The sequence below is a fragment of the Pomacea canaliculata genome, linkage group LG14 (genome assembly GCF_003073045.1).
Source record: "Pomacea canaliculata isolate SZHN2017 linkage group LG14, ASM307304v1, whole genome shotgun sequence".
Lineage (NCBI taxonomy): Eukaryota > Metazoa > Mollusca > Gastropoda > Architaenioglossa > Ampullariidae > Pomacea > Pomacea canaliculata.
In genome coordinates, this window is record NC_037603.1 from 9568659 (window position 1) to 9582978 (window position 14320).

At 40.8% G+C, this 14320-nt stretch overlaps 2 protein-coding genes across 4 annotated transcripts; one reads left to right on the plus strand and one right to left on the minus strand.

Moving 5' to 3' along the window:
* Window positions 1–417: 417 nt before the first annotated feature.
* LOC112554779 lies at window positions 418–7117 on the minus strand. 3 transcript variants are annotated; one of them, XM_025222806.1, is made up of 4 exons: window positions 6816–7117; window positions 5962–6123; window positions 2641–3118; window positions 418–2431 (listed from the first exon to the last, which is right to left on the minus strand). In XM_025222806.1, exons 1-4 carry the CDS (start codon window positions 7014–7016, stop codon window positions 1110–1112), a joined length of 2163 nt encoding a protein of 720 aa, XP_025078591.1. In that variant the 5' UTR covers window positions 7017–7117; the 3' UTR covers window positions 418–1109. The 3 variants fall into 3 exon arrangements, with proteins under 3 accessions (XP_025078591.1, XP_025078592.1, XP_025078593.1); XM_025222807.1 differs by lacking the exon at window positions 6816–7117 and adding an exon at window positions 6682–6815; XM_025222808.1 differs by lacking the exons at window positions 5962–6123; window positions 6816–7117 and adding an exon at window positions 4080–5941.
* Window positions 7118–9933: 2816 nt separating this feature from the next.
* Window positions 9934–11505, plus strand: LOC112555243 (calmodulin-like). The gene is made up of 4 exons (XM_025223548.1): window positions 9934–10089; window positions 10279–10391; window positions 10840–11004; window positions 11380–11505. The coding sequence occupies exons 1-4, from the start codon at window positions 9995–9997 to the stop codon at window positions 11442–11444; spliced, it is 438 nt and encodes a 145-aa protein (XP_025079333.1). The 5' UTR covers window positions 9934–9994; the 3' UTR covers window positions 11445–11505.
* Window positions 11506–14320: the final 2815 nt, after the last annotated feature.

Sequence of the window (14320 nt, forward strand, 5' to 3'; positions counted from 1 at the left end):
AGGGTAATGCTTGTTCTCATGAATCCTGCATAACTGACATTTATTATAGAACTTAATTGCTCATAAATTTTTTTCAGGCAATCAGAATGGTACTATTGTACTTATAATTGTTAAATCAATCAAGGAGCTCTGCATATCTAATTTGATTTTAAAGGAAAGCAATTCTGCTAGCAAATCTTTACAGCCAGCCATCAAAACATAGCAGCTTCTATTCTATGTTTTGCCATCAAAGGTTGTTTCAAGAAATCTTCTGAATGTACAGTGTGAAGGATTTCTTTGTTTGCACCATAGGCCGTCAATACAAAATGTTTGCAGAAGTGGCTGATAATACAAACTGTTTCCCACATGCAATAGCCACTTCATTCTTTCCTTGACAGTACAAGAGGGAATTGAATGCAAGTTCTCTACACTCTACTATACAGTCATTCATTATTTATTACACTTGCATTACTAGATGTGAAATGCAATGTTAATAGAGAAAATGTTCCAGCACACAATCTACACAAACATGCACATACAAAAATCATTCTTGATGTTGAAGAGCAATACAACAGCTGCCTATATCTATTCTTAAAAACTCATTAATAAAAAAAATTAATGACAACAGAAAAACAAAAAGTTAGGAAAATTTCTGCAATCCATGTAAAAACTTAACATTCTCAAGGAAAGATAAAATGTGCTGATGTTTCACGCAGAAATAACAAATGTGCAGCACACTTTATATAATTTTTGCTGCAATCATCTCCCATGACAAAGCAGGGAAACTAAGAAATGCAACTTGATGCCAGCTCCCAAGATTTCCTGCATGCACAGTTCACTCAACATCTCTTCAAACCTTTTAAAATAATTTAGAAAGATGTGCAATATTGTACCTGATATTGCACTTCAAAACAATCAGAAACAAAAGTACCCAAGCTATTGTTCTGCTGTATGCTTTTAAAACTATATGTCAGATGAAGATATAATGAAATAATAAGAAGAATAAATTGATTGTTGGCTATAGAGTCCCATCACCATAAAAAAAAAAAGGTTCATTTGTACACAAATATAATCAAAAGCATGCATACATTCACACTGTCAGTCACACGTACAGACAGGCTGCAGCAATTTTACTCCTTATACACAATACTACTGTAAAACTTTGCCAACCGCTCCACTTCAGAAGACATTTCTGGAGCTACCAAATCTGCAGAGCCTGCCAAGGCACAACTGTGCATTTCCAACAATTCACTGCTTGGGTAAGAGCAAAGGCAGTTTGGGCAAACAAAAGACAGTGCTGGTGTTGTAGCACCTTTGTTCTCTGGTTCTCTCTTTCTCTTCCTCACAGCTGTGTGTGTAGTGTCCATCTTACTATGTTTGAACATCATTTTCTCTAACGGGTGAAGTGCATGGGCTTCATTCAGTTGCTTGTACTGTCCATTTGGATATGCTACAAACAAGCTATGAGCTGCAGACTTTGCACCAGACTTTAAAGATGGAGATTTGGTGCAGGAAGGTGTGTTAGCAATACGAGATTTGTTGCAGGAAGGTGTGTTACCAATACGAGATTTGTCGCAGGAAGGTGTGTTAACAATACGAGATTTGTCACAAGAAGGTGTGTTAACGACACTAGATTTGTCAGGGAACACTATCACAGTTTCCTTGGCATCTACTAGCTTATTACTGCCATGTAATTTCACACTCTTGTAACCTGTAGTTGTCTTGTCAGGAAAAACAGTCACCTGAGGGAAATCTTTAGAATCTCCCAGTTTTTTACTCTCATGACTTTTTCCACAGTTGTGCTGCAGAATATGCTCCCTGCTAATGAAATGGCACCGACACTGTACACACTGAAGACTACCAGAAGTACTGAACTTGTCTGTGCTCTGTCCTGCATTTCCAGAGCTGGTGATCTGGTGCTCTGATAAAACTGTATCCACGTGCTTTCTATCAGAATAAACAACAGCTGCACTGTTAGATGTCACTGTTGAAGCAGCATCAGGTTTTTTTGGGGCTGGCCTAAAGTAAGAGGGTGTACCAGGTTTGTGAACAATGCTGGATCTGTCAGGGAACACAGTCACATGGGCTAGTCCAGAATCGTTGACTTGCCCCTTGTTGTTCTGTGGCTTCCCACACCTGTGGTTCTGAAGTTGATCTTTATTCAAGAATACTTGCTGGCAAAGGGTGCATAAAAAACTGCCATGAGCCATGCGCTTGTGCACAAGCAGCCCCCTCCTTCCTGTGCAGATAATCTTGCAGACATCACATTCAAGCTTGTTTAGAATAGGTACAACTACTTTTGGTTGAGCTTCTGTGTTTGAACTCTGGCTGGAAAAAATCTTAGCTGAAGATGAGCCTGATGATGTCTCAGCATAGATCACTTTGTATGATGATTTGAACTCTCCTGTATGTGGTAATTCTATTGGAATCATAGCTGGATCTCTTTTTGGTTCTGCAACATAATGATCAGATGAAAACACTGAGAGCAAAGACAGTTATTTTAAGGGTGGAAGTTCTAGCACACTAGAGAGACTAAAATGTTTGCTACCATAACACTGCTGTAAAGAGTATGGTGATTGACATTGCATCACATACTGAGGGAGGAAACCTAATAGTTTGACATCCTGGAAAATGGTGGGAAGGCCCAGGAAACCAACTTACCCTCTGTTTGGAGTGGGCAATGGCTGTTCGTTGTCTCATCCTTTAATTGCTGAGCTTGCAGCCACATTTTTAGAACTGGGGTATCATCTAAGCGTATGAGCTTGACAACACAAGGCTTCAATGTGAGTGAGGCTTGGGAATGGTCTGGACTGGTAGGTCTTTGAACTTGCAGCTGCAAGTTGGACTGCTGCAAGGTGCTTTTGCAATCACTGCCAACATCAGCATCAAACCCACTGCTGTGGGTAGTAACAGACATTACTATCTTCTTTGTTCTTGAGGCTTTTTCATCAGCCATGGCATTAGAGACTTCAGCATAAGAGCACTGTGAACTGGATGAACTACGTTCTGCACCCAGTTCAGAACTGTCTTCTGTATCCATTTCAAAACTGTGTCCTTTGCTTTGTGATAATAGTACTTCTGTCTGAACAGAACTGGTTTTCCCTCCATCCACATTTTCAGGACTGGGATTAGTGGCAGACTGCATGGTGGAAAAAGCAAAAACAATTTTAAAACTTAAACCTTTCTGAAATAAGCATAATCCTTTGCAGATTTGTCCTTTTTCACTTAAAAAAAATAGTTTTGGCATTTGGTACGAGGAAGAGGAATAAAACTTTTTTTTTATCTCTTTGTTTTCATTTTTAAAGACTTTTTGATGAACATAAGCTATTGGGTTCTAAAATGTTAAAAAAGGTAATAATAAAATAAAGTTTAAAAAGTAAAGCAAAGATAGGTGGGGTGGGGCTTATGCCCTAAATATAGTCAGGCTTTGCCATTCAATCATTACACCATTAAAGAAGACACTATTTAATATAAATTATACCTTTATTAGATAGTTCTATATGCTTTAAGTTTTATAGCTGATGGTTATTTTCAAAAGTGGAAACAACCATTAGCATCGATTCAAACTGAAGAAGTGACGCAGGCAAATCAGAATTCACCTATATGAAGGGTGACCTGCTGCCCCATCAAAGAAAGTAGGAAAATTGATAATTATCACCAGTCTACTGGTAACTGTCAAACCAAGTAACTGAATAAAACTTAACTATTTGAGAATCCAAACAGTCTGATGACAGCCGAACTATCTTGGCTTTTAATGAACTAACAGAAAGAGTAAGGTGCCCACATTTGCAAAACAACTGAAATGATCAATAAAGAAGAGTTAATCCTACATTTAGCCAGCAGTGGGTACTAGTAGATAGCGTCTGAGACCAACCTGCTTTTAAGCCATCCATGAATAATAGGCAACTTCCAGTAATGTCTTGTCGAGTTTTCCAGTAACTACTGATTTTGTCTTAAAAAGAAACCAGACTAATAATTCGTTTACTAACTAAGGGTTACATCACTTTGTAAACTATAGTGCAGTATTGAAGAAAATATCCTGAAGAAACCGGTGGCTACGAGGTGTCTGCGTATTTTCTCGACATCATTTGAATACTTACTATCTGATCACTGACAACCGCTGCAGCACGTTGCTCAGGGGCACCTTCTGTAACTGTGGTTTGTAATGTCACTTTTGTTTTGTTTATCAAGTCCTGTGCCATATCCGCAAGAAGTAATTAGCGAGGCTGGTGTAAGCAGTGTACCCGTGTGTCCGTCCTGAGCCTCGCCACTCCAGGCAGGGGACGCTACTCCACGGCACTGCCATGGCCAGTGAGGGGTGGACGACACGGGTACGTGCCTCGTGTGGACAGCGACTGCTACACAACATTACTGCTTGCTTTGACCTCTTCTTACCATCAGTCCATTTATTAGTTTACGTGTTCTTTCCAACTCATCCCTTTCTGCTTGTCTCACCAGTGTACTGTAGGGTGCAGGGAGAAGGGACTGACGATAAACATCCCGCTCTCAACATCTGCACCCATTCATATTTACAGAAGGGAGTAAGCATGGTCAGCTTGCCAGCTCCATTGAACATATGTGTGTGTAGACGGGTGAATGAATTACTCTAACTCTCCAGTCGTGACTATGCGCAGCAAAGGCCTAATGGCACATTATGAGGTAGCAGTGTGATCCCTCAATTTAGATCTTCATTTATTTTTCGTCAGATAATTCTAGATTCTAGCAAAAGAAGAATGAAATCGTCAATATTTTTAAGTTATTCTAAACATGCACCCACATGTATGCGCACCTGTGAGAGCAAATTCAACTGGTAAACATTTTATGACTCAAATATTGTGTGCACAGTTTTAAGAAAAAGGGAAACCTTTTCCTCCAACTAGCATCAAACGCTGTTTGTGTTTACCAAGAAAAGATTTGGAACTATTAAAATCAAGTGCAACAGACATTTCACTCAGTATATGTACTAGAACAACTTCAAACAATATTCCTTCCCCTTCCCTTACACTCCAAAGCAAAAGTCATCGCTGCAAAATATAGTTCAGGGGGAATTCCTGGCATCAAAGTAATATTTTAATTTCCAGTCTTAAAAACAAAATACTGTAATGAAAAGTCTTGAAACAGGATTCTCATCCCAGGTTTGGGCTCTAAACCTGCCTTTGGCAAGAGGTGACCACCTAATGATAGGCGTATAATAATCACTTAGAAATTATTAAGTATGAGATTGACAAACAAGTAATAAATGCCATAATGCTACTATATCTTGAAGACAGATGTCCTGACAACAAGCACCACCCAGAAATTATGGTGTGGCCTAGCTATTGATCAGCAGGATAAATTTCACTGTAGGAATGATACCTTTGATTGGTAGCTTGTGAAAGTGGTACATAATCTGTTCAAACTATGAGAAATGTCATAACCAGAAAGGGACGTTCAAGTTAAATTGTCAAAAATGTTAAACACTTTCATGAATGTGTGTTTGCTTGGGGTGGGGTATGTATATGTGTGTATGTGTTTAAGGGAATATGAAAAAGCAATCAAGAACTATTTCATCAACGGTGTTGCCTGACTTTATCAAACTGATGACTCGCAGCCTGACAGTTAAAAAAAAAATCCTAGTTTCATGGCATAACTGAAACTTCTATAAGTAACCAGTAATGGTATTAGTAACAGCTATGACATTATCAACCTGTGCAAAACAAAATTCCAACAAATTTACACATTTATAATTTGAAAACTAAATACTTATTTTCTGGATGTTTTATTTAGGAACAACTATACATGCTCATTACTTTGCATGCAACCATGACAATGGAACAAAGTTCTGCTTCACATAATTTTAGCTTCAGTTGACCATTTCAAGCTGTTTAGTGAAGTTTCTGTTCACTTTCTAATGTTTTATTAAGATTAACAGCTAATAATAGCGAAATAATATGAAAAATGTCAATAATCAATGTCTTTATTATTGAATCTTTAGTAACTTACAGACAACTGTAGCAGTACTTTTACTGGAATGTCTTTTGAAATTTGACCTGCAGAAGCAGTCACCCCAAAAGACCTATGTCTTCTAAATGGAGTGTAGGAGGTGCTAGGCAGGGCAGTCACTGGATCTGGGTTTTGCTGAGTTGGCAGCCCATCGACAAAGTGCTGGACACAGATGAAATGTTTTTGCATGATTTATGCCTGATTATATGCTTTATAGTTGAATAATAATCAGATTCTAATAAATGTATAAAATATGCAAAATAAAAATGCTTCATTTGCTGTGCTGCTATTTCCTACAGGCACACATTAACATACTTCATCATGTGTACGACCATCTCTATGAATGTGTAAGTATTATTTATATATAAACACACATATTTAAGCATATAAAAACATACGGCATCATGTGTAGAATTATCTCTTTGAAAGTGCTTATTAATTTTGGTGCTACCATGAGAAAAATGGGGAAGCTGGGGTCCGAGTTCAGGAAATCATGTGACCTTATGTCTGCTTACTCCTGTTAATATCCTAATCCTAATTTAAACCTAAAGTTAATGTTAAATAAGCTCTCCTTCCAAATGTCAAATGGGACAGCTACCATGATGTTGCCCACTTTGTCGTGTAAAACTATGGTGCACTTGTGTCAAGGAGCATACAATGGTGCACGTGTGTACATATAAATATCAATGTAATCGAATTTGTGCCAATATATATTGGTACCTTACAGCGTGCACACATACACACTTTAAGAAGTTTGTCATGTAACATGAAATGCCCGAAGTACACCTGGTGGACTTTGCGCACAGTCCTGTGTGGTAACCTTTAAACATAACACAGGAGATCGAAGTACACACCCTGGAACATATATACATCCACTTGTTAATCTTCTGTACTGACAGTTGACTATGAGGTCGGCCGCACGCCTTTATCCAGCGAATGCACTTCTCTCGCTCTCTCTTCGGTTTGACGAAAGGAATGAACTGCACGCCCGGGTAGCGTTCCGGGTATCGGCTGTCAGCATTGCACATACCCCACACACAGTGCTTGGCCACCATGATGCTGCTTGCTGCTCCTGTTATCAGTTTTAACGACTGTTCGTTTAGTGACTCTAGTCTTCCGTGTTCTGTCCGGCCAAAAGCGGGATAACTTCAGATCGCGTCAAAAACTTGAGTGATTACCTCCCCTGCCTCTGAATCTGTCCTGACCTGAGAGCACAGATACTGAACAATTGTTTTCACAACACAAAGATTTTTTTAACTATAATATTTTAAAATGTTGTTACTTTTTCAAAGACGAACTTCGTATCCAAAAAGTATTATTTTATCCACGTATGTTGCTTTTTTAAATATATTATTACGCGCGAAAGCACAGCAGTTTTAACGGACTAAGGGAGGAAAGCCTAAAATTAAACAGTTATAATGAGTGCATTGTTGAGGATTACGTCCCTTTCACTATTTGCTTGCATTAATCGTGTTCGTTTTATATGTTTCTGCTGTCATATCACTTTCTCGCATTTGTAATACTTTTTTGATTTGCACTTAACAAAATGTGAGATTTTAGCATGTAGTCTTGTCAATGAAGATACATTGAGTAAGGACCGACAGCGAACAGTACAAAAATACTTTAACATCCTTTCTACTCTCCTTAGAAGCGGTCTTATCAATAAAGAGGATTGGGGAGGGGGGGGGGGGTGAGGTGTGAGGCTGGCAGTAAATTAATAGGCTTCAGATACACTCCCGTTGAAGCAAATGGTCAGAGTCTTGATCAGCGAGATTGTCTCCATATTTCTACAAACTCATTTTAACCAAAACTGAATGTTGTAACCGGTTACTTGAAAACATTATATATAAATAAACATATACGTATATATTTTGTGTGTGCGTGCGCAGATAATCACATGTCACGGACGCCGGCTCTCACACAAGCAACACACACCCGACGTCCATACGCGTTCTTTCAACACACAAAACAACGATTGCCTGAGGCTTTCCACATCATGTTGTTTTTGTTACCTCTTCAAGTTTTCGTTACCTCTTCAAAATATCAGTTGCCTGTAACCATACTCACGGCTCGGCGCCTGACTAGCGGAGGGTTATCACCCTTTACATCTCCAGTCAGAATGCGATTAACACAAATCACACATATAATCCACTAGAAGTGGTTGTTCCTTCCCCGAGGGGATAGGAAACTCTTTGGTCGGCCCGTGTAACAGCACTGGATGACACTCCAAGACCGTACTCACTGGCCGTGTCGGGGGGAGAGGGGGTTCCCGGGGTCATAGCAGCGGTACACCCCAGTGACGTCAGGAAGCCTGAAGGTGCACCCAGCCCACGTGCTGCTGGGTGTCGGACCGAAGGTGATCGAGGAATAGTCTGGGGAGGTGATTCTTCCTCCTTCAGAAGGACTCCAACTCAATTGGCCCATACAGGAAAAAAACTGTAACTCGAATTTACACTATACTACTATATTCTAAACCAAATTTTCCAATTCACACATATTTCTCTCGTATATTCGTGTTTACAACTTTGAAGCCTACGGGAGTTGTATTAGAATTTCATAAGCAAAATCCCCCAAAAGATGTCACACCTCGTCTAGGCGAGGTTAATCCACAAGGGTCAGTATCGATGGACACTACCCTGCTCTACTCTGTAATCTCAACTTGGGAGATTTGCAAGTCCTGACTCAGGCTCGTCTTCCTTCATCATCCCGGGCCTGAGTACATTTCCAACCTCGTTCCCGCCAAAAATTCGACGGCTGAACCGTGTTCCCCAAATACTCTGTGTCACAGTTAACCCTTTTCCCGCTGACATTCTCATTTCACATGCTTTCTACATTGCAGTCCATAAGTAGCGAAGGGGTTGAATTAACCTTAAAACATGAAGGCACGGACTGACCAATGACAGCACATTAGGAATGAAAATTTATTAAATATTCTTGACGGGGATTTTTGTCTTAAGACATTACAGGACACTGCCACCATCTAGACTCTAGAGGCACTTGCCTAGATAACACAGCGATAACAAAAGGCCAACAATCGGCCTGAGCAGACAGGACGTAAGGACGCGCCGTGGGATGTGAAGAAAGTCTTGCTCAGTCCCTAGTCCACTGAGGCTACCTCTCAGTTATTTAAACCGAGAGATAAGACACACAGATTTGCAAAGAGACGCTTGGAAGGCTGACTCCAAAGATAGAGACAGTCCATTCTCTCAGTGTGTGTGTGTGTGTGTGTGTGTGTGTGTCTGTGTGTCTGTGTGTGTCTGTGTCTGTGTCTGTGTGTGTTAGTGTTATTAGCGAACATGATGACTGTATTAATAAATCAATCCCTCAGACCAGTAAACCTGAAAAATGATAAGATAAGCTTTTTACGAAATACCCGCTTTCTACTGATCCAATTAAAATAGCTAGTTATTTTTATTTTATATTTTAGCTGAGGTGACTTGGTGCTGGAGTATTCTAGCTTAGACCTAAATTTTAGGCCTGTTATTTTTGTCATGCTAACCTAATTATTAGAACCAGATTATTCCCCCCTATAGACCTAATTATTTGTGCAGCGTTTTGTGACTACATAAATGTCAATGATTGCTGAACTGATCTGAAAATAGTAGCTTCTTGACCTAACCTCTGCCTTATTTTTGAATATACTTTACTTGCAAACTGAGGCGTCTAGTTTCTAAAAAAAAATTCTACATTGTTTTTGTTTTGTTCTTTAATTTATTTAAATCTTACTCAACCTTCCACAAACTAAGATGCTTATGGAAGCCAAAACAAAACAAAAAAAACCACCAAAAAAGTCCATGAAACTAGAACATTCAGTAACTACTTACAAACAGGTTATACTGTCTTGTGCACAATAAACAATGAGGCATGAGTCAGTGTCTTTAAGTACATTAAAGCCCTCAATGAAAGCTACATACCTATACATCAGTCACGCAATTTCTATGACCACTTACACACAGGTCCCACTGTCTGTACACAGATTAAACAATGCAGTTTTAGAAACTGAACTGTAACATATCAGAGAAAACTTATAAAAATGCCTCATAAGAGCTCATTTCCTATGAAAGTGTCTTTGTGTGGACATCTCAACACAATGAAGTATCTCATTTTGGCGGCCACGCTGTTGGGCTGGTAAGTTCCTCGCGATTCTCTGTCATCTCGCGACCACTTGTAAAATGAAACCTATCTCCTTGCAAATACCTTTTGAGTCGGTGTAATTTCTCGTATTTGAAGACTTTAGTGTTGGGAACGTTTGTTGTGATATCTTTGAGAACATGTAACCCATCATCTGGTCACAATCCACGTGAGTATTTTGTGCAGCGCCCTCGGCCAGAATGCGTCAGACAAGCTGTTCATGCAGTATGGCGGCAACCAGACAAGTTGCCTGGACGCCACGCAGTTTTCAAGTGCTTGGCATCACTTTGATCTTGACAGTATGCACTATTTATCATTTTTATTTAGGTGTTTACATCTGATTGTATACTTGCGTGACTGTGGGTGCACTGGGCCACAACACCGTGCGGGATGACAGCGCCTGTAAGTACAGCTTAAGGCAGTTACTGAAAATACTGAAAACAGCACAAACGTTATAAACATTCCTTGTTTGCCTTTTGTGATGTTAGTGGACAGCTAGCTGTCACCAAAGATAGATGTGGACATGCACCAGTTGAGAAGTGATGTCAACCGTCCACTTGTTTAGTGCTTGGCAGTAGCTCGGGGTGTGTTTGAATCGCCTGTTAATGACAGACGTGAAGGATACGGGGCTTTCACCTGTGCACACCGTAACTACATTTATTGTAGCGTGACGATCATTGTTGTGAAGCCAGCCAAGCACTGTGTTAGGCCGCTGTCTGCACGCCATCTTTCCATCTGACGTCACAGATGACGGGGGCGTGACGAGGTTGGAGTTCGACACGGTCTGGAAACGGGAGAGCTTCCCGGACAGCGCTCAGTCACCTGCCAACTTCCTGGAGATCGACATCAACAGAGACGTCATCCTCGACGACAGAGACTTTGCCTATCTCTTCAAGCTATTCGATGAAAATGGTGAGAAGTCTGTACTCGCCATTAATTAAAAATCCTCATTTATGTTGATAGTGAATAATAACTATAATGATTAATGAGTGATGGCCCTTCGCATTACTCGCTTGAAAGAACTAGCTCTCTCTTTTTTGTTTAGGGTTTTTTTTTTTTGTTGTTTGTTCGTTTTGTTTTCATCGTGTTTGGAATCTGCTGAATGCTGTTGATCTGTGTTTCTAGTTGCGTTCACCTGTCACTGTTGCCGCCCTCTCCCTCAAATTAATGTCCCTCGCCATCACATTGACTGCTAGTGTCTCACCGACCCACCTCCTACCTGCCACCACGTGCACCGCAACCACGGGCAAGAAGGTCAAGGTCAAGCTGTGACGTTGTCTTTTGCAGGTGACGGTGAGGTGTGCATGACTGAGTGGCGGCAGAACTTCAAAAGTCTCTTCCAACTGGGTTAATACATAGTTTCAGACTGTTTCTCTTGTATATCAAACCAAAAATAAACAGAAGAAAATCGAACACCGTTTTCCTCTTCTTTTTTTTTTTTTTTTTTTTTTTGGGGGGGGGGGATTGGTGAAGGAAATGTGTTTGCGCAAAACTCTTCAGCAAGTTGTCTAAGTGGATACCTAGCAAATATTAAGGAGATACCAAGTAGATGCAAGGAATATTTTAAAGATGATACTAAGTGCTTACTCAGTAGGTACGCAAGAAATCCGCTTTTCTTTCCTGTAAGAATTCTAAAATAACGCACAATAAGAGATAACTATAACAGACTGCTCACAATTGTGACATCACACGAGGACACACCCTCCACACGAGTTGTTCACTCGCTCTCCCGTCACGTTTCTCTACATGCGACCGTTCCGTTGTTACGTGCTCCATCACGTGACGTACCAATGTTTGTCGAGTCATCTGCTTACAAACCTGTTAGTTTCGTCTTTCCGTGAGTAGCACTCGATAAATATAAATTTTTGTAAATGACTTTATAATTGGGACTAAAACAAAATACAACACTTGCTTTAAAGTGTTTCCATTTGAACTCTGCACGCAAGGTGGAGACTGCGGAAGGCTGTAGCTGGGCCTGAGAGGTCAACAATTCTTAACATGAACTGATAAGGAATGATAAGGCATCACGTGAAGTGTAAGTGGTTCCAGAGGGCAGCACGTGGGAGGCTGACCCCAGCTGTTTCTCTACGGGACCTTCACCTTTCATGACCTGCTCACCTCACAAGTGGAGCGCGTCGACCCACCCACCCATGCACCCCAGCACCCACCTACCTCCGCTCCCCTCCTCCAATCCTTCTGACAAAACTCGCAGCAATCATCCTTGTCTCTGGACATCCCCAAGGCTCTAAAAGGTCAAGGGCACATTCCACAGCCGGGTCAGCTGGGTCAAATAATAACACCACAATCAATGTGTACACTGTGTCACAATACGAGATACATTATATGTATTGTCTCACCCTCTCATGGTGTACAGAGATGTGTCTGTATAGCATGTACAATAGGTAATATGGAACATATCACACATATTATCACACAACTCAAGTGATGGGTGGAGTGTGGTTAGTTGGATTAGTGAGAGATATTAGGGTAACAATCAAGATGGCTACGAGCAATGTCCAACCATGTCCTGTCATCAGCTGACACTGGGATCGTGTTGATGTCATCGGAGGACGACAGAGCTGAGGGTCCCGTGTCATTTCTTTTATTAAACACAACATCGCATAAAACATTCAACTTATTCCACAGGAACAGACACGAGAATAGACGAGATTCAGACGATCCTACTCTTTACGAGATTCTGAGCAGTTTTACTTTGTCTCTACAATCCCTAATTGAGTTGTGGTTGTGTAAGTTTAGTTGTTACACCAAGCCAGCAACAAACATGGCGTAGGAACCGGGAATGGGGTGGGGGCAAGGGGTCAACCCCCTTTCAAAACAAATACTGAGGGGACAAGGATGAGTGTCAGCAAGAAGTTTGCCTGTGTAAAGTCCAGCATCTCGATGTTGCATCTCAGACCATGACCATGTCAGGTGAAGCAGCCAGCACCTGCACACACTGCACCTGACTACTGATCGTGTTGCCAGGGGTCTGAAGGTCCAAGACATCGCAGACAGCTGCTCCTTCCTTGTTCTACGTCGGCCTGCTACTGTCCTGTGACGAGCAAAATCCAAGCTTTAAGTGCAGAAAAATGCTGTCTTCATCTGGAATAGCAAATAGGATGAACACATTGTTTCTGACTGCACGGCGCGAGAACAATGATCTGTCTCAAGTCGCCATCAGTGTATTCTTGGACAATCCCTGCTTCTGCCAGTAATGTTTGTTTATGTTTGTGTGCGTTGTTTCCCAACCTAGGAGTTCGTACAGGTATCACCTTGTAAAAAGTTCTCTCTCACACACACACACACCCTTACTTCTATCCGATCACGCGCTGGCCTGATGACCAGTCATGGCGCAGACAATAAAATGTTGGGTGTCATCACAAACAATCCCAAAATGTCTTCTAAGTTTAAAACACAAAGGCTGATTTGTAGTTCAATACATGGTTCAAAATGGAGGTCAGTTTGTGACTATTTTTCTTTTATCTGTTTCACGTGGTGCTTGAGGACTAAGATATCATCAGCCAACATCAAGAAACTTCGTCTTTTAATCTCTTTTTCTTCTCCATAAATAGTGGTGACGTACTCAGTTTGTAACACCAGGTAACGCCTACACCGGCCTTCAGCCTCTAGAGGCTTCCAGAGATAAGTTGGCAACGGTGCTGTCGGGTGGACTTTCCCCACGGTTAAAAGCCAGTCACATTGACGAATATTTTCAAGAAAGCAGAAACAATCGGTGTGTGTGTAAGGTGACCAGACAGTCCCGCTTTTGACCTCGTGTCCCGCCCTCTCATCGGGCAGGACGCCCAATGTCCCGCTTTCTGTCGTCTGGTCACCTTAGGTGTGTGATTATCTCAAAACAATAGGGACTGTAACTGATTTGAGTATTTTAAAGGATGACATGAAATGGTTTCAGTATCTTGGGGTTAAAAGTACTGACCAGGTTGCGTACTCACAGACACATGTTGTGTTCTCACAGATATTAATATTATTATTAATTAATTATACTAATAACATTAACAACAAGAAGAAAAACAACTGTTGTAGAGTACTGTCCAATGTTAAAAGCCAAAGACCAGGACGCCTTCACCAAAACCTCGTGCAATGGAGGACATAGTGTATTTGTCTGTGACTGCGTATGATGATGTCATCAACACAATGTTATGATGTCATCAACACACTGTTTTGATGTTATCAACACAATATTATGATGTCATCAACACAATATGAT